The sequence below is a fragment of the Thunnus albacares genome, chromosome 21 (assembly GCF_914725855.1).
Source record: "Thunnus albacares chromosome 21, fThuAlb1.1, whole genome shotgun sequence".
NCBI lineage: Eukaryota > Metazoa > Chordata > Actinopteri > Scombriformes > Scombridae > Thunnus > Thunnus albacares.
In genome coordinates this window covers 7,286,243-7,310,895 of record NC_058126.1, presented here as the reverse complement: position 1 = coordinate 7,310,895, position 24,653 = coordinate 7,286,243, and the positions used below count along the sequence as shown (strand labels likewise).

Genomic DNA, 24,653 nt, shown 5'->3' with positions numbered 1-24,653 from the left:
CACCAAAGCTTCATTTAGTAGTATAGAATCATATAGTTTGTCCACCAGAGTAGTGACAAATGTATTTTCCAACTGTCCAGTACAATTATTGGAAAAACAAATCTAAGGGAACCATATAAAAAATGTTTATTTGTGTCAGTGTTGTGTGTCATTCTCAGGTTTTTAAAAAAAAAATGGTATCAGCCTCAAAAATCCTGCATTGGTCAGACTGTAATACTGTCACCTCCCATAGTGAATGTAACATGTCTGTGAGTAAAAACACAAGCAGTGGTGCAAATGTCCAAGTTGAATTTGAGTCAGAATATCAAAAAAAAAACAAAAAAAACCACACACAAAATTGTCCGGCTAAAGGGAAACTCCATCATCCGTTCAAAGATCTGCAGTTTCTTGCTGCTGTGCAAATTAAACCGAGGCTACATGTGTTCTCCATGGATCCACTTTTGTGACCTGCAATTATCTCTGAATCAGTCCCAGAGCTGTCCTTACACCTTTCATGTAACATGACCAGCACCTGTATTTAAATCAGCTCAGGATAAATCTTAACCTGTGAAGCATGATGCATTGGGAAAAACAGTCAGAAAAAAAATCCTGAGTGAACATGATTTGACGTTTATGAGATAAGATTTTCAAAATAACTGTTACGGTCCTTTGAAGCGATGTTCAGCTTTGGTAGAATTGGGAGAATAGAAGTCTAAATCCTGTTGATTATCTGTATCAGTCCGTTCTGCGCGGTGGGAGATGGAAGAAAAGGGAGTCTCTTTATTTCTCTTCTCTCTCCATTTATTCTCCTTTTAATGGAGAAACAGGCCTCAGTCACACATTTAGCTCGTAAATGGACAGGAACTAAATGTTTTCTCCCTTTTGAATAAAAAAAAGACAGAAAAATAAACAAACTAAGACCTAAAACGCCTCCTGTCGCTCTCAGCTGTCTCTGAAAACATACTGTATTTTATACTTTTACTTCATGCTATTCTGGCTATGAAATAGTGTCGGGCTGAAATCTACAAAAGTGCAAACAAGCTAAAATGTCTCAAAAACATGACACAGCAGCTGTTGTATTATCTGAAACAAACTGCTACAAGCAGAAGCGAAAATCTGTCTTGCATTTTCTTGCGCAGACTTTAAGAAATCTGTCCTCTCCGTAGGCAGACTTTGAAGGAGGAAAGCCATTGGTGAAAAGTGTTGTAATGAAAGCTGATTAGTGCTTCTGGAGTGCAGCCTGAAGCCTATAATTTCAACTAGTGTCTGATTATCGATCAGGGAATGAATGTGTGGAAGAGTGTCTGAGCAGTGAGCAGGTCATGAAGAGCGATGGTGTTGTGGGGATGAGCCTTGGGCCCATTTTTCCCCAGTAATCTCATTAATTGCCATAAATACGTATGTGATTACAGGAAGTTTAGTCGCTATAAGCACCTTCAACCAGCAATCGATCTTCATTTGACCTTACTTGCTTATTGTTCTTCTCTCTTATTTGTCACTTTACTTTTTTTAAAAGTAAACTTAAACAGTAAAAGTTAACTTTCTGTAATTGAATGCTTAAAGTCTTTCTAAAAATGTGCAAGTGCGGTAAGATTATTTCAACCCTATTCCAACGCAAATCAGTTGTTTTCATCTTTTTTGTCTCAAGATAATGACAATAATTTCTAGAAATGTCTTGAAACAAGTTGACTTCTGTTTGAAACAATTTAAAATATTCTTACTTTTGTTTTATAACAAGGCTAATAAGTCAACAGCCACATTAGGCTACTTTGGAACAGAGCTAACATTGGCATGCTAACATGCTAACAATGACAATGCTAACATGCTAATACTAAACCGTACTAAACAGGTATGATGTTTACCTGTTTACATCTTTAAGGTTGATGGGAATGTCATTAGTTTTGCAGGTATTTGGTTATAAACTTATTGCAGCAACTTATTGCTGCCATAAGACAAAAAAACATATTTGCTCAGTATAACGTTATAACAAAAAAGGTTTTCTTGTTATAATGAAAGAGTTATAATGATCATTTTTTCTCACGACAATAAAAACAACTCAATAAAACAAGATGTTTATTCACATTAAAACAAGTACATTTTCTTGTTATAATGAAATATAAATACTTGCTATAACAAGAAATATTGGAGTGTATCTGTATCTCATAAAAACAGCAGTGTTGCTGCTGTTGAAATGGAAGCGTAAATTGATAAAGTCTTACCTTGTTTTCGGGTCAACACATAATGAAATTCTTCTCTTACTTGCCAACCTAGATGGGGTTGTTATCAGCATGCGGACACTGTTCGTCTCATATTGGACAAAAAAACCAAAGTGACATTGTAGATGGGTTTGTGAAAGCACCTTGGATGTGTTTGTCACAACAAAAGCAAATACTATTATGAGAAAACTTTATCATTATAATGAAAAAAAAGGTATTTTGGAATAATGAAATCCATTTTCTTGCTATGTGAGGCATATGCATTACTCAGGCAGTTCTGCACTGCTGTATAAACAAAAGTCTCAACAAATTAAAATTTGACCTGATGACAGCGCTAGATGAAATGTTACGGGATCGCCAAAGTTATTACAATTCATCCTGAAGGGGATATGAGTGTGTGAACCACATTTAATGTCAATCCATCAAATAGTTGAGATATTTGACTTAAAGGTGCAGTGTGTAGAATTTAGCTGTATCTAGCAGAACAAACTTGGCAGAAATGGAATATAATATTCATATGTGTGTTTTAATTAATGTATAATCACCTGAAAATAAGGAACATTGTGTTTTTGTTACCTTAGAATGAGCCCTTTATATCTACATAGGGAGCGAGTCCTCTTCCAGGGAGCCGACCATGTTGCACCGCCATGTTTCTACAGTAGCCCAGAACAGACAAACCAAACACTGGCACTAGAGAGGGTCACCATAGGTTCTCCTACATGCTTGGGGGGGCGGTATTCATCTGGTTGCAATCTTCAACCTCACCTCTAGATGCCACTAAATCTAAACACACTGGTCCTTTAAAATCTCAAACGTGAACCTGCTGGCACCAGAGGAAAAGTCAGGGGGTCACCAAAGTCATTAGATTTCATCCTTTGGGGATCATTAATATCTGTACAAAATTTCATAGTAATTTCTTGTGTAGATGTTGAGATATTGTTGTTTGGACCAACGTGCTGCTAGCGTAGCTAAAAATATTAATTTGTTCCAGATATAGACAGAAATGTCTTGATAAGTTGTTGCTTTTTCATTGTGAATTCATTATAGAGACACTGTGGTGAAATATAGACACTATCTCAAACCTGGTTATTTACAGCTTATTGTTCATTGGAGTTTGATAGAAGAAACATTTTCATCAACCACAAATACTGTCACGAATCTGGTTTTGTTCCCACTCACTCAGAAGAAGAAGAAGAAAAAGATTGATTTTTTTTTGTTCTTGTGGTTGTGATCTCATTTTGGAACAAATACGAGTGTACGGTGTGTAACCTTAATACTATGTGTGTTTGTTATAGGTCTGGACGACTGCTTGCAGCAGTATGTGTGTGTGTTTGAGCGTGGAGGTGTTTGCGGGGAGCGGCTGCTGAGGATTAGCCACGCCGAGCTGGAGGAGCTGGGAGTTTCTCGCATCGGACACCAGGAGCTCATACTGGAGGCAGTCGACTTGCTCTGTGCTCTGGTGAGTTTCTGTATTTATGTTGTACTTCAAATGCAGTGCTGGATTCTCATTAGCATCTTTACAGCTGCTGCTGTAGTGTTTGCCGTTCTGCTTGAGTGCACATCGCGATGGACTGCAGGGAGTAAATTGTGAATGTCGAGTGTTAAACCCTTGCATCTCCCAAATGACACAAACTAAGAAACAGGCTCGTTGGAAGAGTTTTGGGTTGTGAAATAGATCCTGTTTAAACTATAGGGTGAGAAGTGTGAAATGTGACATATTTGTATTGAAAAAGTTACACCTAAAATTCCTGAAGTTTACCTTTAACGTTGATGACTCATATGGCATTTGGGGAGAGATAATAAAAACACTAAACCCAGTGGGATAATGCATAATTATTGGTTTAATTTGTTTGTTTCTTAATATATGACAGCATTAATTGGTTGAAACTGATCATTGAGCAGAAGTTGAGAGATGAGTTTATACAAAAGTAATTTAACGAGTGTGTCATTGTGTATCTAATTTAAATAGGGGTTGTAAATAGGAGTAGAAAAATTACTTATAGCATGAAAACAGAAATCACAGACAAGCTAGTTGTAACTTAAGGATCATCAATACCAGACGAGCAACTGGAAGATATAAAGGTCTGGATAAGTAAAAGTGCCATGTTTTGTTCATGTAACTGGAAAAATAGGAAAAAGTATTTCCCAAAGTAACATTTAAGCAGTTTAACAAGTAAACAAGTTGGTTTTGTTACATTCTGATAAGACATAAATAATAATAAATGTATTGCACTTCAAAGGAAAACAAATCTGAAGCACCAACTGTTAAACACTGACGTATGTATGCTGCAAAAGGCCAAACATTTCAAACAACATGGGGACGATTTATGCACTCTGGAGTCCAAGTTACCCCACCGGCTTTGTATTTTCTGATGAAGTGATGAACTAATTAACTATATATATGTACAATTTTCCTGTTTCCTTTATGTTTGATTGTTTTTCTTAATGTTCTTTGTTCTGTTTTAATTTTGATATCCTTAATTTATGTGATAAAAATGTGAAAATCAGTAAATAGATTCAAGCAAAAACATAAATAAACAAGAGTTTTGATATATTTTGAATCTATTGAGTGTCTTTCTGTTGGAGTCAGTATGATTATTTTCTCTCTACTGAAAATGTCATAAATTCATTAATATGCAGCAGACTCCTTAAGAAAAGCTGGTAAACATGTTGACAAATGAGATTCTAATTTGTATTCATGATGGTTCATTGTCTGATGGTCCAGCTAATCTGTATGTGTGTGTGTGTGTGTGTGTGTGTGTGTGTGTGTGTGTGTGTGTGTGTGTGTGTAGAACTCAGGTCTGGAGACGGAGAGTGTGAGGACTCTGGCTCACAAACTCGGCGCCTCGGCCAAAAACCTGCAGAACTTCATTTCCGGCCGCCGCCGCAGCAGCCAATCAGAGAGCAGAAGCTCGCGGCGGCTCCCCAACGATCTGCTTACCTCCGTGGTCGACCTCATCACCGCTGCCAAGAGCCTGCTAGCCTGGCTGGACAGGTAAGGCCCCTTCATCACTGTGTTTGTCCTGTACGCAGATTCAGTGTGTTTATCCAAAGGAAGTAACTCAATGTCTACACCTGTTAAAGATTCCTGTGTGTACACCTATTCAAATGTTCATGTCACTGGACAACTCAAGACAGTCAGCCGGTAAAAGGGGTAATATCATGCTTTTTGTGATTTTCTGTCATTTATATAAGGTGATAATATCGGATGTCTACATTAAACATGGTCAAAATTCCAAAATTTGAGGTGAACATATGTAATAATGCCGCCTACAAGTCATAAACCAGGGCTTCAGACTGCTCTGAATGCAATATTACCTCTACTTCCTCATCGAACTGACGTCAGATTGTTCGCACATGCCCACCAACCTCTGTCTGTTTCATAGTCTTTGTTGCTAAGGTTACTGCTAAGGTTGTTCCATGTGTTGTTTGCGTTATCGTTCGCATATTACCGATCGGATTCCGGCTCGAACATGTACGGATCTAACTGAGAAGTTTCTATTTCAAGTAAAGAAAAACAAGTGAAATCCTGCTACTACTGTATGTTTGCCTCTGAAGCTGACCAATCAGAACAGAGTGGGCTCATCGGAGAGGAGGGTCTTAAAGCGACAGGAGCTAAAACAGCCCGTTTCAGACGGAGGCTGAACCGAGGGGCTGCATAAAGAGCCAGTATAAGATGAATAAGGAGTGTTTTGAGCTGTATATCATGCAAAGATGTTCCAGTAGAGCTCCAGAATATAAATATAGACCTGGAAATGTGCATGATATGTCCCCTTTAAAATTACTGTGCATTAATAATATAGCACCACATCCATTCAATTTGGGTTTAATTACCTTGACGTTTCCCAGTCGTAATTATGACTTGGATGGTGACTTGAACCAGTATTTACCAGTCAGAAACTGATAATTACAGTAACTCCCATATGACACGAACATGAAATCACGCTGTATCCTCTCTCCTCTTGCTCTTTGAGAGAGTGATAGATGGTGAGAGGGGTTATATCAGGTGCTGGACGAGGTCCATTAGTTTAATGTCTTTCATCTGGGGCATGAGAGAGAGGCCGCAGTAGTTTTGTTTGGCAGCAGGGCACTTAGATTTGGACCATATTTTTATGTTAGGACATTAGCAACAGAATGATTAATTTATATTTGTCCTTTTGTTAACTGCAATGAATCCTAAGTTCATAATTTTCCAAGTCAATCAATCAGTTAGTCTTCTTTTAGTGTCCCCGAGGGGAAAATGCATCGCAGCCAGGTGACATCAGTCATTTATCAGTTAAAAAACGGTACCAAGAGATTAGCTGAACCTCCAGACAGTGAACCACTATGAATACAGATTATGATTTATTGCTAAAACCATCCTTTAGCAAAAATAAAAAAGGATAAAAGAAGAATCCCGCAGTAGATCCAACTTACACAGATTCTGTGACATCTAAACTCTAAAGCTCTAAAACCTTCACCTGCTATCAACTAGCAAAACTATTATTATTATTTTTTACACTAAAGAAACTTTGTATAACTAAAGCTGTGAAAAAACCAAACAGACCCAATTGAAAGCTCCCAATAAATTGAATAAAGAAACATTTTAATCTCACAGAGATTGTCATTAAATAGATTCAGTAGAATCTACTGTACATGATATCTTTAGGGGAATGTCCATAGTTAAAAGATTATAATATTCAATATAGAAACTAGAATTATAAATCTTCCCTCCATTCAAGTCTTTTACCCAGCACCTATAAAAGTATTTTTTATTCTCTGTTTTTCTTTTTGTACAACAAAGGCTTTAATCTGCAAAACAAAAGACTCTCCTGCACGTTTTTCCTGCAGATGTCGGTTGTTGACATCTTTTGAGAACTCTGTTTTTTTCTCAAGAAATAATGTCAGACCTCTTTCTCGCCATGTTTCTATGTCTCTCCCTCGCTCTCTTCTTCTCTCTGTCACTTCATTTATTCATGACTCGACACGATCTCCTGAACACAGCACACACACACGCGCATGCGCACGCTCGCACACACACACACACACACACACACATCAGATACAGAACTAAAGGTCTTTGACATCGGTTCTTGAAATGCCAGGCACCCACATCTGTCCTTGGGCCATCTAGACACACATAGAGAGCCACGTCCACAAAACGCGCACAGACCCCCGTAGAAACAACCACACAGGCTCGCAGACACACACACCCACACCCGCGCTACACTGACACACGCTTATGCAAGCGCTCGCGCACGAACGCCCACGCACGTGATGCAACTGTAAATGGCAAAAGCGACATAGAGAAAAGGGATAGACTCAGCAGAGCCGGCACTTGATGCTCTCTATTCATCATTCCTGAGACATATCTATGTGTTTGACTGCTTTTATGTTTTTATCCTCTACGCTATACTTACCGAACGTGACTAAAAGACCGATTTCCAGCTGTGCGAGGGCACGCCGATATATTTAAAACACATAAACGTTTGTTTCAATAAAATCTCATCTTCTGAAATTGATTTCGGCTGCCTTGAAATAACAAATGAGCGAGTAAAACCAGCGGATTTTTTTAAAAAATTGAAATAAGAGCTGCATGTTGAACTAACGATTTCCACACATCGTTACGCTTTCCCCGCTAGGATCTGCCTCGCGTTAAAACCCGCAATACGACTCCTTTCTTAAAATGTTTACGACAGATGCAAATGAGCATGAAGCATAACAGTATAGACGCTGAACTTTCATCTCTCTCTGATTGCTATTTATTAGAGCTCTCAGGGACGGAGGAGAAGTGCAACAGCAGGTCGGCGCCCAGCCAGCGAATCTACAGCCTTTTCTTGTTTCTCTCTAATTGACTTGAGAGGGCATTTTACAACCTTTTCATGTTTAAAGTAACACTTGTCTGCACAGTACACATCTTTTTCCTTCTGCCTCTGATACCCTGATCTCTCCTTATATATATATATATATATATATATATATATATACAGTATACGCTCATCTCTCTTCCTCTGTGGAAACGAATATGATTTCCATCTCCGTTCCTCTACGCAGACATCAAATCAACAACCTTCCTCTTTAGATCTGCCAGGGAGAAAAGTGAATTCATCTTTCCACGATGACTGAAATTTGCAGATGCGTTTCTGTCTCTTTGAACTCCTCATTTCCTTTTTATATGCACATTTGAAAGCACCCACCTACCGTATGAATTAATAACACAGCCACAGAGACTACAGGTTATGTGTGATGTATTTTGCTGATAACTTGATAAATACAGTAGTTTAAGCAGCGTTCTGGGTCTAATTGGTACTTCTATTTTTAACCAGTATTGTGAATGAGCACTTTAACCTTTATTCATTCAGGGGAATTTCACTTTTCCAGGAAAGCCTCGATCACATTCACACAGTTAGCTGCCCAGTACAACCACAGCCTGCCACTTAGCAGCTCTGCTGGAGCAGTCGGGGTTAAGGGTCTCGCTCAAGGGCACCTCAGTGGTGGTAATGAAGGAGGGGCAAGTGCTGCTTCTTCACTCTTCCCACCCAGATTTATCCTGCTGGTCTGGGGGGTTGAACCAGTCACAAGCTTGATTCTCTAACCCTTAGGCCACGACTGCCCTAAATGTGAAATTCTGATCAAGATATAGCAAAAAAATCAATTTATTGTAATGTAGCCTTTTAAGACCAGATAAGATAACGTTTAATGTATCTCATCATGTCAAGATACAGCGATACGTTGCCAAGATTTAGTGCAAGAATTTGAAAATTTAGAAGAACAAAAGGATGATGGTGGAAATAGGAAATCTAGTGCGATTTTGTCTGAGACAAAAGTTGACAATCATAAGAGAAACGTAGTGAAATCTTCAGTTGTCAATCCAAAATAGTGTCCTAGATCTCACTGTGAAACTCGTGCACCAATGACTGATTTGTGACCAAAGACTAATTAAGGGGAGACATATATTGTTATGTTTAACTAGTGTTTAAGTTGCATGATTTGAATCCCCATAAATGTGATGTACTTATTATGAAATGCCAAAAAAAAAACAGGGTAGTATAGTAAAATTAACAGAATTTTTTAATTTAATGGCTTTCAGACAAACATTAAAACATTTTCAAGTTAACTGATCACAATAAATCATCATTTCTATGCTAAATGTTTTGCATGTTGTCATATTTTTGAGTCTTTACATCTGAATGTGATCATTCAGTGTATCATCTGCTGGTCTGCACTGAAATGTCAAATGCACCTTCCTCTCCTGCTCGCTCCTGCTGTGATTGGCTGCTGTCTGATTCATTCAAAGTCTATCTGTTGTCAGGAAACAGAGTTGATTCACCGCACACTTTTTTTTCTACAACTCAGGAAGGATATTAAGTCAAATTGAGTCTGAGTGAAGTCAGGAGTCATTTGTGTTCAGGTCAAAGTTGAGTTTTTGCTTTTGATTTGAAGTCTAAAGTAATCAAATTAATGACTCGAGTCCACATCCCTGAGCCTTGAAGCCTTTCTGAAAGTTTTCTGTTTAAAGTAGATGAGAGTTGATGCCAGAAAAACTGAGCATCATATTGTGGAAAAAGACAAATAGCTTGAATACTGAATTAAAAAAAAACAAACAGATCATTGACTTTATGTTTAATGTGTCATAAAAACCAATTAGAAACCAGTATTCTCTGTGGTCTTGGTATAATGAAGAACAAAAGCCCTCGGTACTGTAGAAATATTAATGATATCAAAAATAACCAAAAAAGAAATGGAAAACTTCAAAACTAGAACTACAACAAGTGTGAAACGGACACAAACGGAGTCTTTCTCTGCCGGCTGTTTAACGTCATCCGAGCTGGAAAACAAAATGTTGTTCGAGCGTTGTTCGAGGGTCGGAGCATGATGGTTTGCAAACAGTCTGTGTAGCCTTAGGTCCTGCATATATATAGCACACAGCCTCAATACTGATGACCCAAATCACACACACACACACCACAGATACACCATACACTAGAGGCTGTGGCCGAATTTCAATCTGGGTCTTTAGAACAAATGAAGTAAAGTAATGTGTTTCTGTTGTATATATATATATATATATGTATATGTTCTGTATATCAGTAATACTGTTGGGTTTTGATGTCATTGTGTCTGAATGCAGTCATTAGCACCCCATTAGCTGCAGTACATTCCTTATCATTAACACCATGTTCACACCTGAATAGTGTGTTATGTCCAAATCAGCCGGGGCCTCATTTATAAACATTGTGTTTGCACAAAAACGGCTCTAAAGACACCTCTTCTCGCAGGAAAATTGGTTTTTATAAAAGCAGACATGACAACACTTCGGTGGAAACTCTGAGCGTGCATACAAACATTTAGGAGACATTGGGAATTCGATGGTGCCAATGGCAAAGCGAAGCATAATAAATCCACAAAGGCCTAATAACTCCATTCAGACTAGTCTATTTCACACAAGAACATCCAGGTCTTAACAGTGCATTTGTTTGTTTCTAAAGGATTGAAATGACACGTAATCAAGGTGAGGCGTGTAAATAGGTGCGCTTTTGTGATAAATAACCGCACGTCTTATTTACCTGCTTCATTAGGAGGCTTCATCATTCAGCCTGAGCCGTTGTCCTATAACTGTCGAGGCAGACTCCACTTAAAGGATAATTCTGTTAAATTACAACTCGATCATCTGAATGGTCTTTTAAAGAAGTCTGCTGTCAAGAGGAGAGATGCTGTGCTGTTCCCTGAACCTTTAAATAAGATACAAATTAAATACGTTTTCTTTAATTGCTCACACCAGAGCTATGACACTGAGCAGTGTAAGTCAACCTTTGACCTCTCTGGGTTTTATTTTACATATTACTTAATGACAAGCGTTATTTGCATTGATTTACATTGTATGCATTTATTCACAATGGACATTTCATGAATCATTTTGATTAATTGTATAGTATAGATGGCACACAGTATGAGAACAGCATAAGTTCATTGAGATTTGTTGAAGGAAAAATGTACAAATTGAGATTTTGTGCATCAGTTACATTCATGTGTGGCATCAAGCACAGTTTTATGAATGAGGTTGCAGAGGTCCACTCGTTGCTATGGCAGTGCACCAATGTAACGTCCCACCAGTGCAGAAGCTGCCTGCACATCATGGCGGCACAGCTAAAACCTGAAATCCAAGATTTACACTAAACATAAAGTTAGGTTGCATTTATGACTTTATTCTCGAGCTGTTTATAGTTTTCTGAACGATGTTGTTTAAACAGTTGATCAGTCGATCTCCAGCAAATTATTTGCTAACAATTTTGATAATCCATTAATCAGTTGAGTCATTTGTTCAGCACAAAAGCCTTCTCTTCTCTTTATCCAGCTTCTCAGATGTATTTTTTTAACTTTCTTTTACATCACTGTGAATTGAATATCTCTGAGTTTTTTTGACTGTTTGTCAGAAAAACAATAGTCTAAAAATTCTCTGAATTTAAAAAATAATCAATATATTAAGTGATAATGAAAATAAACATAGTTACATATATTTCTATCCAACATATTTCAAAGGAGAAACATCAAACTCTATTAGAAATTTACATTCAGAAAGAAAGTAGAAGTTTTTTTTTTTAGTTTTACATCATTTCATGAGGTCACCTGTTTACAGTATGATAATCTCATATATATAATTATTTTAAAATGTTTTTGCAACCAATAAAAAAACAACAAACAAAACATACAAACAAAACCAAAAAATTTCAAGTGAAATGTCCGTCACACTACATATGCAACTTTATATTTCTTGATTTATGATGCAGGTTGAGTGTCACAGATTCACTCAAGAATGAATCACTCGCTGAATTTCTATGTATGTGTCCACACGATGCCTGTCGCGTGTCACCTCCCCCTCACCCCCCCCCCCCACCACCCCCACCCCTCCACCCACCCCCTCCACCCTTTAATAATGGCCCTGTCCATCTCTTTACATTATCGAATGCAGCAGAAACATTATAAGACATACTGGTGTGTTATCTGTTCCTCCCAGGTCTCCTTTTGCTGCAGTGGCAGACTACTCAGTAACCCGAAATAATGTCATTCAGCTCTGCCTGGAGCTCACCACCATTGTACAGCAGGTGTGTGGAATTGTTTGTGTGTGTGTGTGTGTGTGTGTTTTGAAGGCTGATAGCTCTTATTCTCCTCCACTTGAAGTGTGAGGCAGAGGGGAGCTGCCGTGGGTTGTCATATCCCCCGAAGAACGGTGTGTGTGTGGGTGTGATGCAGCAGTCTAAGACTCTGCTCTTTGCATCTCTGAGCGAGACTTGATTCTTTTTTGCTATTTACGTCTTAACAGTCTGTCTTTTTTGTATGACTGATGTGTGTATAAATAAAAGATAAATGTGTCTGTTTGTGTGGGCGTATTTTTATCCGCGAGGGCATAGAGTGTGCAGGTGTAGGGTTCAGTAATGTGAGGCCCAGACAGTATACAGTGTGAGCGGTGAGATGGTTTGTTTTTGAGTGTTTTTTTTTGGTTTTTTTTGAGCGAGACAGGATGTTCTGCTCGCGCCACATTAAATTTTGCTTGTCCCCCAGGACTGTACGGTGTTTGAGACGGAGAACAAAATCCTTCATGTGGTGAGTTTCCCTTCCTCAGCCAGCTGTCGCTTATTTACTCTGTGTTGATGGGTAGCGTTCTGTTTCTGTAAGACCTCACATTCCCTCGTATCCATTCAGATATCGAAGTGTCTAAATAAATCTCAGCGACGCCTCCTGTAGCATTTTAAAGTTTGACATTTCAGGAAAAAAAAAACGTATTAACTCTCTAGCGTTAAAGGATAGGTTCAGGGTTTTTCAAGTCTGTCTTAATACAATACCAACGTGCCAATACGTACATAGAAATGGGTCTTAGGAGCTGTAAAAAATGACTACTCTCCGTATTGACCTTGAAGTTATTCCCCCGTAACGAGACTACGCTGTAAGAGATGAGCTCCACAGCTCTCGCTCTGAGCAAATATGCATTGCAAAGTTCAGCTGAAGTTAATGTGATGCTTCAGGAGTCTCGGTTATCTAAATTGAGTCGGTATCTGCTGAAGTTACAGTCTTTTTGTTTCGTTCTTTGCCGAGCTGCGGCGGAGGGGTACGTGCTAGTCGTCGCATGTAGATCCTCGCCAGAACCGGCAGGGTGAACGGACCACATGCTACGTCTTTATTTCCTCTTACCCCCCTCGTCAGCTGTCGTCAGCTTAGGCGGTACGATGTGACCGTGTTCTTCAGATGTTTTCTCACAGCTCTTCTTCTACTGAGCAGTACAAACGATGTGTTTATGTCCATTTTGACAACTTTTAGCCACAAGTCCTCTGAAATACATGTCTCTCATTGTTTGTTTCTTTCAGACCACACCAGATAAACACAGACACATATCCCAGGTCTTATTAAGCACAGAGCGAGTCGAGGTCTGAAAGACGAGGATGACAGCTGGAGACCTGCTCTGAGATGTCACACACGCACAGCAACACTCAAAATTCAAAAATATTCCAGCTGTCAAATCTGCAAAGAAAAAAAAAAAGAAAGACTCAAGTTTTTTCTCTGAGCACGTCTTGAGTAGAAAAAGCTGCATAACATACTTACTACCAGACTACCAGAATGTTCTGTATCCCTCTGCCACAGCTCAGACTGGAACATCATTCCATGGAAAAGAGGGAATTTCGTACTGTGCAGACTGTAACTTTGGAAGATACTGACTTGTGTCAGCTGACTCAGACTGCTGAAGCTTCATTTTAGCGTCAGCTGAATGTATTTTTGCACAGAATGAGGGCTGTGGCTTTTGGCTCCCATTTCTTTCAGTAGTACAGTACAAAAAGTACAAAGTAGTAGTGATAAAGTAAAGAACAGTGGTAGTAATTTGTACCAAATTGCACCACTCTCTCTGTAAAACATCTTAAAAATTAACCATTGCATACCTGCAAATTACACTCTCAAACTTCCAGGATATCAGTATAAAGCTAAAGCACCTGTAAAATAAAGTATTAGCAAACGAGAGCACTCTGATGCTAGCAAGACTCAGAGGATTTATTCAGCGAAATGACATTTTAAAGTACAAGATAGTACGTCGAGCAAAAAAATCTAAAATATGAAGAAGCTTATCATACTCCTTAGCTTATCGAGCTGCCAGTACAGCTTTCAAAAAGAAGAAGCATGACAGAAAAAAAAAAGTTTTGGGAGCCACTGCTGTGGATTATCCAGAAAATACGCCGTCAACACTTTTCATTCGAACTAAATTTCTGCCAGGGAAATGATCCCTAAATCAGTCGTCAGCATGTTCTGTGGATTATCCAGAGTCTTCAGTTGTTTCTGGAGAGAAATATATTGCTGATGAATTTTTCAATGCAGTGAGTCTCACAAATGAAAACTTTATTCATCTCCGTTGTTTTAGGGGGGGAAAAAAAACACAAGGCAAATAAACTGACGCTAAGTGAGAAAATTGGTTGAAATGATGCTTTAAAATGCTACAGGAAGCAGCAGAGAACAATAATAAACCATAGCGATGTTAAGACTGGGAGCTTAGATTTAGATTTGAAGTGAAATCTGGAGCAAGAGACGCTGCTTCATTAGACAAAAGGCCAAATATGTTTACTGTCCTCTGCAAACACGAAGCCAGAACCTTTGATTAAGAAGCTGAAACATTCTCTGAGGGGAAACAAAAGGATTTATCAGAGCTAGAGTCATAATTTTGATAAATGCGAGGTGAAGGTTGTTCCTTTTTTTTGCTCTTATTTTCATCTCTGTCTTCTTAATGAAGCACAGCCGGTGAACCTGTTTGTTATAAAAGCTCCGTGTGCCGCTACTTGTCATCTTTTCTTCTCTCCTCTGTAGTGTAAGACTCTGTCGGAGGTGTGCGAGCACATTGTGTGTGTGTCATCGGACCCGCTGGTTTCTCAGTCGGCCCACCTCGAGCTGGTTCACCTCACTAACATCAAAACCTCTGAAGGACTGGTAATGACTGCGTGTGTGTGTGTGTGTGTGTGTGTGTGTGTGTTGAAGGGGATTGTTTCATTCGGTGGCTGAGAGAGCTCAATGAAGCCCGAGCAAATTCAGAAACACTTCAAGTTGCACTAAACAACACAACTAAAGTAAACAACATGATATAAGTTTCTGTGGGAAAACTAATAAAAACACTAGTGATTAGTAAAAGGTTGTGTATAGTCAATATCACCAATGATCATTCAGGAAAACAATAGTGAGCCTGTTTACAAGTATCATCGAGTGGTTGACGTATTCATTAGTGTTTGTTTTGTTGTGTGGGCGGTGTATGCAAATTGGCAGATGTGTTCATTAATTTGCTTGTGTTTTCTTTTTTATTCATGTGCATGTGTATGTGAAAAACTATAACTAATACTTCACCTGCAGCTACACAATCTCCTCTTTTCTTTTTATTTCCTTCCGTCTGTCAGGGGATGTACATTAAGTCGACCTACGACGGCCTCCACGTGATCACAGGAACTACTGAAGGGGTAAGAGTCTCACAATCCTCATGTTTTACACAAGCACTTAGCTTTATCTGAGACATAAATAAACCCCAATGAAGCTTATTTCCCTCCACGAGCCCAGAGGTCGAAGGGTATCGAAAACCAATCCTTACTCAGAATATCTGCAAAACTGACAACATTTGGATCCATAACAGCGTATCAGATTCCATAGAGATTCCTCCGCAAGGCTTTTCTCTCTTATAGATATTTAAATACAGTTTGTTAGGAAACTTCCACTCTACTATGCAGGGATCAATAAGCTCAGATCAATTCATAGTCGTCTGTCTTCTCTGGCTTTGTAGTCTCCAGCTGACCGCTGTAAGAAGATCCATGCGGGAGATGAAGTCATTCAAGTCAATCATCAGACTGTGGTGGGTTTCCTACTGCGTGTGTGTGTGTGTGTGTGTGTGTGTGCCTATATTTTCTAAACATACACAAAAATATATATTCATAAGTCTTGTGTGCATGTGTGTGAATGTAGGTATTACATCTTCCTGAAATGAACAAAAAATATACAAAAAAATATCTTTACTAGACAGGAAAAAATGCATGTTTTTCAATCATTTACCGTAAATCTATATATATTTACTTTTCAGTCAGCCAACTCACACAGGGTAGATTATTATCTACATACAGTAATAGTGTTTGGCGTCTAGGCTCTGACCTAGTTGCTCCCCACAAGGAAACATTGATCAGACACAGCACGGAGCGGGGAGCGACGATACTGATTTCCCCTCCCAGGGGAAGACAGAGCCTACAGGTGGATGCTGAGATGGAGATGGTGCTTTTGAAACGCTGTATGAAAGGCAGCGGCAGCGAGCAGGCATGGCTCATGTGAGCAGTGTGGCAGCAGGCGTGCAGCAGAGTGTGGGCAGAGCACTCAAGACTTAAGTACGCCGCCATGATAATAAGGGTGCGTTGGATATATGTTACAGCGAGGAGAGTGTTGCAGTATATGAGCGCGTTGGGCTGCCTGAACTAGATCACAGGTGTTGCTTCATGATTTGAGCAATTTGTATGTTTCTCAACTGATCATAATTGACAATATAGGCCTGTTTTCTTAAAGGTAACAAGTCCTCGTCCACTCAAAAATCGTTTTTTTTTTCTTGTTCTTCCAGTTAGATGTTTGAGCTTCACTGAGCAGAAAAATATATGTGCAGAGTTTGTTTTGACTTTCATCTGCTGATACCTACGAGCATGATTTGTGACATCACAACTGGTTTGGAAGCCAATCGTGGTCCAGTATGCATGTGGAAACTTGAAGCCTCCAGTGCACAAACACTGAGAACAGACTTTTCAGACATCTTGTGTCCAGCCGTTAAACCTTTGAAATGAAAAATATTTGCATATTCATAGATTCTGGGGGTTTTCAGTGAGGGAGACGGAGGAGATTTTAAGGATTTTTAACAGGGTGTTTGAACTTTTTTTTGTGGGAAAACCAAGTCAGACACAATTTATTATCACTGACTTTGATCTCACTTATTTTATGTCTTAAAACATGACTGGATGGGATCTTTAACATCATCAGAAAAGATCCCTATAAACAGTAACTTCTACAGTAATATTTAAGCAGTATGAATTAGTCAGTAGTTAGTGTTATATAGTCATTGTGTTATAAAACCTGTCAATCAAATTGGGAGTTAAAGCCAACTTCTGTTTACGTCTATAGTGCAGATTGTAGTTTTACAAGCTGCAAATGCACACAGCAAGTATTGCAATGAGTGTAATCAGATCTTCGACACCTTCTCTGCACCTCCTCTTACATTATAATCAGATCTCAGGTCATTTCAGTAAATACAATTAAGATGCCTTTATGAGAGAGAATCTCCCCAAACGGAGCAGACGACTAAAAAGTCAGATAGTAGACATTTTTACTTTTTTTTACAGTTGGTTTTTCTGCACAAACAAAGAGTATTGGCATGGATTTGTGACTGAATATGAAAGATGTATGATGAGATACATTTGTTTTCACATTGAGGGCAGGTTACATCACATGAAAGCTCTATAGATAGACTTCCCACCTCCACACTCACTTGCCTTGCACAGAAGGCTCAACAAGCAAGATCCAATCACGACGTGGACGGAATTCAAACTACGGGGCTGCTGCGTATACAGTAAATGCTAGATACGAATCAGGTCGTGTTTGTACTGTTCATTATCCAGATGATGATAGCTTGCCAGCAGGTCAGCATGTACTTTGACCCGCTGTCCTCTCATGTCTACAGGTGGGCTGGCAGTTACGTAACCTGGTCGGCTCGCTGAGGGCCGATAAAGGCGTCGTGTCCCTGACCCTGAAGAAGCGTCCGCAGAGCACGCTCAGCTCCGCCCCTGCGCTGCTGAAGAACATGCGCTGGAAACCCCTGGCTCTGCAGGTGGGACCAGCTCTACCTTTTATAGACTTTATTAAAGCACTGCACTGGCCCACATAATTCCCCACAGTATTCCCTTTCCCAGTACGGCTTCAGCTAAAGCGTGTAATTAGGTCAGGGTACTGTGGCTCAGCATGGTTTTGTTTGCCTGCTGAAACACACTGGGATGAGTTTGAAGGGAAAACTGATGGCACCCTCCACCCACATTCCCAGAGCTGCTGCGAATTATGAAATGTATATCCCCAATTAGCGCTAATTATCTACACAATCAGGAGGAAACACAAAGGAAAACAGCAGTACTCTTCTACCCTGCATCACTGTTTCTGTGTGATTGCATTAGCTGAGTCTCAAAGAGGGTAATTCGGGTTTATTACAGCTCGGTGCTTATTTTTTTTTGTAGTTTTGGCCATCATTTTTGTTGGTTACTGTAAGATAAGGTCTGAAGTCACCAAAGTAATTACTGAGATGATGGGAACAGAGCGATATCAATATCATAAGAGCAGTCAGACAGTTAGATGGGTTGTAAAAACGCTTGCCAGATTGCGACTGTGTGCAGCTACGACTCTCAGTACTGTAGGCCAAAGCAGTATAACGTAAATTCATGGGCCACCCTGCAGCCAATCTTGGATGGGTCCCCTCTGCACCAACACTCGACTTCTGCATCCAGAAATCAATGAAGTTCATCTGTAAATTCTGCTGATCTTACTTTATCGTATTGTTTCGGGGACATCACTGTAGTATTTTTGTTTCACCTCAGTCGTCTTTGCCGTTAAACGTTTAAAACCTGTCTGATCATCTGACTGTTTCTTGCTATGTCCCTTTTTTTTTTTGGTGTTAGCGACGTCGCCAGTGTTCCAAAGCAATTAACTTGTTGACTACAGTGTTATTACTACTCATAAAAATGATGGCCATAACCCAATAAACCCAAATTATCTTTTAAAGCCTCTAAAAACTAGGTTCCAGAGTTTAAGTATTTCTCTATAACGTTAAATAAAGTTAAAGTTCATAAAAAAAGACATTAATATTGAGTTAAAGACTTCAATTTTTCCAATTTCAGTGACAGTGGCCCGGCAACAGAAGTAAACAACCCAACAACTGTCATCAGATTTTGATTCCAATGTCGCTGAATGTTAATTAGTGCACTGACGAATGTGATGTCACCTTTTTCACCCAATTCAAATGAACACAGATAAAAACACAAATACAGACAACTGTTTTAACCTTGGCAGACACGTGTGTGTGTTCATGTAGCGCCCGTTTTAAAGAGGCTGATTGAGAAAATATGTTTTAGCAGCCTTTAAACTACTGATCAATGCAAGATGTTCAAGATTCTAGAAACCTGAAAAAGAAAGATCAATTGTCACTTTCGCCTCCTGCAGCCAACCAGAAGCCCAGGCAGCAGTTCGGCCACACCCTCAGGCACACCCACCAAGAGCTCCGCCCTCCAGGACCTTTACATCCCGCCTCCGCCCGCTGAGCCATACACACCCAGGTAGCGTGTTTTTGTGTGTGTGTGTGTGTGAACTTTTCACTCTTAAGGAAAACGTTTTAAAGAACAAAATGGAATAGGAGCTTTGACTTTGATGTACGCTTGTTTGCCGGTAAATCTGCCTCTGCTGTTGCCATAGAGATGAGACAGGAGCCTTGTCTGGGGATGAGGCATCCCGTAACCATGGTGGCGTCAGTGTTGCTAAGCGCTCTGAGTCACCGAATTCCTTCCTGGATCAAGAGTCTCGCCGGCGAGATGAGGAGGAGCCTGTTTACTGCACCACGCCTACATATGGTACGCTCTTATGATGAGTGTGTGGTGTGTGTGTGAGAGAGAGAGAGAGAGGGAGAAAAAGAGGAGAGGGAGGGGATTGAGTTCGATCTCATTCTGCTGAATTGAGCCACTTGAGCCAAAAAACCAATCATGAGCCTGTGAATCCACCTGCCAGCCCAAGGTGGATAATAATAAGTTTTAAAAGTGTTGGAGCTCTGAGAATAAAACTTTAAAAAGCCTGAAATCTTTGCAAGAATTTTAAATATCACACATCAGCATATAAAGAGGGAGAGTCAGGATGATAAGTTTTGTAATTGTGTGTGTGTGTGTGTGTGTGTACTTGTAGGCAGGCTGAGGCCCATCTCCATGCCTGTGGAGTGTAACTGGGTGGGCGACTATGAAGACCCAGCCAAGCTCAACAGAGAAAGCCGCAGAGGTGAGTGCCAGCGTGTGGAGTGCATATGCATGTGTGCGCACCTCCTCGGGAGCCTGTTAGATTCTGTTAAACGTCCCCGACTCTCCGTATTATGAAGAGATCAGTGTGCGGAGATCAATGCGCCTCCATCCTTTTCTCTAATTCTCTCTGTGATTAGCATCACAGAGAGACGAAATAAGAGGGGATGAGAAGGGGGAGGGAGAGGGGGGGGAAAAGGTAGACAGTCGGCACAAAGGCAGAGAAAATGAAAGGCAGTAAGAATAAAAGAGATACAAAGAGAGGAAAAGAGACGGGGGGGGGGGCAGAAAAGGAGGGATGAGAGGAGGCAGCAACAGAAAAAAAAAAAAAAAAAAAAGACGATTCTCCCTGACCTCCACCTGAATCACTCACACAGTTGCCATGGTGACGCTGACAGCAGCTCTTCTCGGTGTCTCATTTTCCACTGGCCGCTGCCTAGCAACCAGGGGAGGACCGGGTGGGAATCGTGGAGAGAGGTAGTGAAACCTGAGTTTCCTCCCCTGTGGCGCGGTGAAACGAAGTTTGGTTCGAAAAAGATGGAAGAGTGTGTCCTCTGAACAAAATATATCAATAAACACAAACACAGATCAGCTCATACATGCATGGACATGTTCTCCCTTTCACACACACTCACTAAAAAACAGTATTATTGTGCCCATCACTATAGAATATGATGGAGAACATGGATCCAATAGTGTCTCAGAAACTACAAAAACTAGTGCTTTTATTTTAGGAAGTGACTACCGGTATGGATTCCTTCGTGTCAATAGTCAGTTTCTTGTTGGAATTATTATGTGTGCACATTGGTATTGATTTTGCAAGATCACATGATCAAATGCAGGTGATACGCCAATACGTCCCATGGTTTGGGTTAAAATGGTTAGGTTTACGCCAAAAAATCACTTGGTTAGGGTTAGAGAAAGATCATGGTTTGGGTTAAAACAGTTTGTATGTGGTAATGTGGTAAAAATGTCCCATTTAATGGCACTAAAATGCCTGATGTAATGGTAAAAAATGTCTGGTTAGCGGTCTATAAGAGGTCTGCCAATAAATTTTGGAAAACCAGTCCATTCCATGCAGCAGTTCTGTAGCCGATGCCGTAAAAATAACAGAAAATCACAAAAATCATGATATGTCCCTTTTAAAACAACATATTATTATGCTGTTCTGAGAAGACTGGCTGTTCTCCCTCAGAAGGCAAAAATGGTGTTCAGACTTGATGTGAAGCAAATGTTTAGTATGAACACAGCTTTAACGTTTCCTTGCGAGGCACCTGGATCTGCGAGATCACAACATCACAAAGTCACGCACGAATCCATCTCGTCAGTCTTCAAGTTATTCGCTTGTGTCCGAACAATCAGCGTCCTACGAGGATTCTCACTTGAATCCAGCTGCCTCACAAAGTAAGACGGTGATAGACAGATGGTTCATCCAATCACCTGTCAAGCATTTTTTGAAAGTCCGTGCTCTTTCTTTTCCAAATAGTTTCCAAGCACGACTTCTCAGATGGTTCAGTGTAACAAACCGTCGCCAGGTTACCTTTAACGAGGTGGAAAAGTTGGGTTTGTGAAGTGTTTGACTTTGACGCTGGTTATTGTGGTTCTCATTTCTTTTCATTTAACTGTTACTATGATCTTTTCTTAATGATCATGGCAATAGTTCAAGTACTTACAGAGGATGGACGGCTTAACAGAGAGATAGAAACCAGAGCCCATTATTCTCAAATTAAATGATCAGCCTAATAATGATGCTATGATTAAAGGTCAAAATCTGAAACTCAAATTTATTATTTACTATACTCAAACATCACACGTTTCTAATTTTGATGAAACTTTGTGTGATGTGACTTTTTTTTTAATTTTAAATTTGATCTTTAATTAATTTTTTAATTTAAAAAAAACTTCATTGAGATTAAAAATCTCTTGATAGGCAGCGATGTCACTGCAGTAAAACATGCATATGACACTGCTAATTAACATTTTGAAGAAAAAACATCCAGAAGATGCAAAATTATACTGCAAACCTGACACCTCAGACATCCTTGATGCAATTTTGACATAACTTGACACATTTTTTTTTAAATGTATTTGATATAAAGATATTTTACTAAAATGTGTTCTGTGGTTGGTTCATTTCACAGAAGCGTCGCTCATGCGTTATGTGGGACTGAGCGGCGGGGAGGAGAGGACCAGCTCCGACGATTACTCCTCCCACACAGCTCGTCCGGGCAAACGGTCCAATGACACGGCCAAACGCGCCAAAAGGCGGAGCCACCACAGTCAAAGCCCCTCCCACTACGTCCTCCAGGCAAATCAGAGAGATTCTCCACCGAGAGACCCAGCCTCCATTTATCATGTGAGTCGCTTATTTTGTTTTTTTTTAATATTTATTATATTTTTACATCAGCAAGTCCAAGGACTGTTTTTACTAAGAAACAACATTTATGATGTAAATATTTTAAAAATCTTTCACCCCTTCAGTTGATGCCTTCTTGAACTTCTCTGAAATTATTCAGTTTTTTTTTAAAGAAATTCAGTTTTTGTAAATAAACAGCACGTACAAGTGTTTATTAGTGAACTTTAGAGATGCTGGTAGGAGGGTTTTGTTTCCTTTAAATGGAGCCCGGCTAGCTGTTTCCCCGTTTCCAGTCTTTATGCTAAACTAAGCTAAGCTAAGCTAAATGGTTACATATATACAGTACAGATGTGAAAGTCTTGTTGATCTTCTCATCTAACTCTCGACAAGCAAATATATTTGCATATTTATCAAAATGTTGAACCACTCTTTTAACAGAAAGCCTGATGAAAAAACATCACAGTACCAGACAAATTTTGTGATTGACAGCACAACAATGCCACTGTTGTCAAATTCTTTCAATGGAAAGTAGCTAAAGCCTGCTTGAAAAGTTGCTCAATGTCACTAGATGATGTCATGTACTAATTAGCATATTTGTGATGTCATTGCATCATATTTGCATTCTGCCTAGTGTTACAGGGTGTCAACCTTTTACATCTGGCTGCTTTTCTCCTACTCTCTGTGCTCATATATACTGTGTTTTAATACAGCTAAATTCCAAATAAAGCTTTTCTCATTTACACATTTTTCTGTTTCTGTTGTCAGACAACGGGGCGAGTATGAAATAGTGACTGAAACGCGGCCCATTAAGACTACATGTTTACCAGCAGTCACTTCCAAGCCATTTCCAAGCTGCTGCTCTGCTAAAATTCAGATTTTATAACCAAAATGTCATCTGACAAAATCACCCCTACACATAATTTAAAGACAACAGCTGTGCTGTGATATCGGCTATATTTACACGTAAAATAATCACTCAGAGAGAAAGTTCGAAGCAACAAAATATCTTTCTTATCTTTTCTCTCGCACAGAGCACAGCCTCCTGATATGAAACCAGGAAGTTCAGAAACAGGAATGAGCTGTGTGATAGTGAGTGATAAGACAGCGATAAAGGTCAAAACCACCACATTAAATTGTTTAAAGTGAAACAAAGGAGGAGTAAACAATACAGATTAGTGATTAGTCCTTGGCAACACTTTTCACATGCGCATCTCATTCACGTCGATGTCAGCTGCTGTGATGACTGAATGTGCTGCTCCGCCTCTCTGCCACTCACTGAACAGAGTAGATGCAGAGAGAGGTCTGCCTCTCACTGGCGGGGCAATACTGGCTACTCCTCAATGGAAAGTAGTTAAGGTTTGTCCAAAAACACTGCTCTTAGCAATAAAGACGTTTCTATCTGCAACTTCTACCTCAAATTGCAGGCAGTAGCTTTCAGATTGCACTATGTTTACACTGTAGATGCAAAACCAGACATACAAACAAGGTTATGTAATTCCTCTGACTTTCCCCTCGGTCGCATCCTCACAGTTAAAGTCTTGTAAAAAGTTTGATAATGCATACTGGATGTAACAGGCGGAGAAAAGACGAAAACATTTGAGCTTTTTCCCCTGATGAAAAAGTGGAAAAGTGAAGTGTGATCCGAGCGAATGCTGACTCGTTATTACCCCCTGTCACTTCCATGACATCTGTCCGCCCTGCCTGTCCGTCTGAGCGCGACGCTCTTCAGTCCAGACAGTCACATTGACCGGCGGTGACCTTATATATCTTGACAGTATCTCTTTGGAAATTAATAGTGTTTGCGTTTCTGTGTTTGAGCGTGTGTGTGTGTGTGTGTGTGTTTACAGTGTGCGCGGATGCTGCGATGGCAGATGGCGTGTCAGTGGGTGTGGGCGGGCCCATGTCATCTGTCCTGCTGAGCGTGGGGCCGCGAATGGCCGAGCTCCAGGCTCTTGACGCGTAGTATCGTGACATCAGAGCTGTTCTGTTGCCCCATCTGACCTGTCGAAAGAGGTCAAATCACAAAAACGCGCTGGCGAGAGCTGA

General features: G+C 39.9%; 1 protein-coding gene across 1 annotated transcript in view; it reads left to right on the top strand.

Annotated features, from left to right (window-relative positions):
• The window catches only part of cnksr2a (connector enhancer of kinase suppressor of Ras 2a), a 49,186-nt gene that overhangs the window by 9,233 nt on the left and 15,300 nt on the right, over positions 1–24,653 (top strand). Inside the window, exons 2-13 of the mRNA XM_044339079.1 lie at positions 3,491–3,654; positions 4,988–5,190; positions 12,190–12,277; positions 12,735–12,776; positions 15,015–15,134; positions 15,593–15,652; positions 15,970–16,038; positions 17,893–18,039; positions 19,416–19,528; positions 19,665–19,819; positions 20,145–20,234; positions 22,393–22,607. Coding sequence (XP_044195014.1) covers positions 3,491–3,654; positions 4,988–5,190; positions 12,190–12,277; positions 12,735–12,776; positions 15,015–15,134; positions 15,593–15,652; positions 15,970–16,038; positions 17,893–18,039; positions 19,416–19,528; positions 19,665–19,819; positions 20,145–20,234; positions 22,393–22,607 — 1,466 coding nt within the window. The remainder of the gene's footprint in view (positions 1–3,490; positions 3,655–4,987; positions 5,191–12,189; positions 12,278–12,734; positions 12,777–15,014; positions 15,135–15,592; positions 15,653–15,969; positions 16,039–17,892; positions 18,040–19,415; positions 19,529–19,664; positions 19,820–20,144; positions 20,235–22,392; positions 22,608–24,653) is intronic.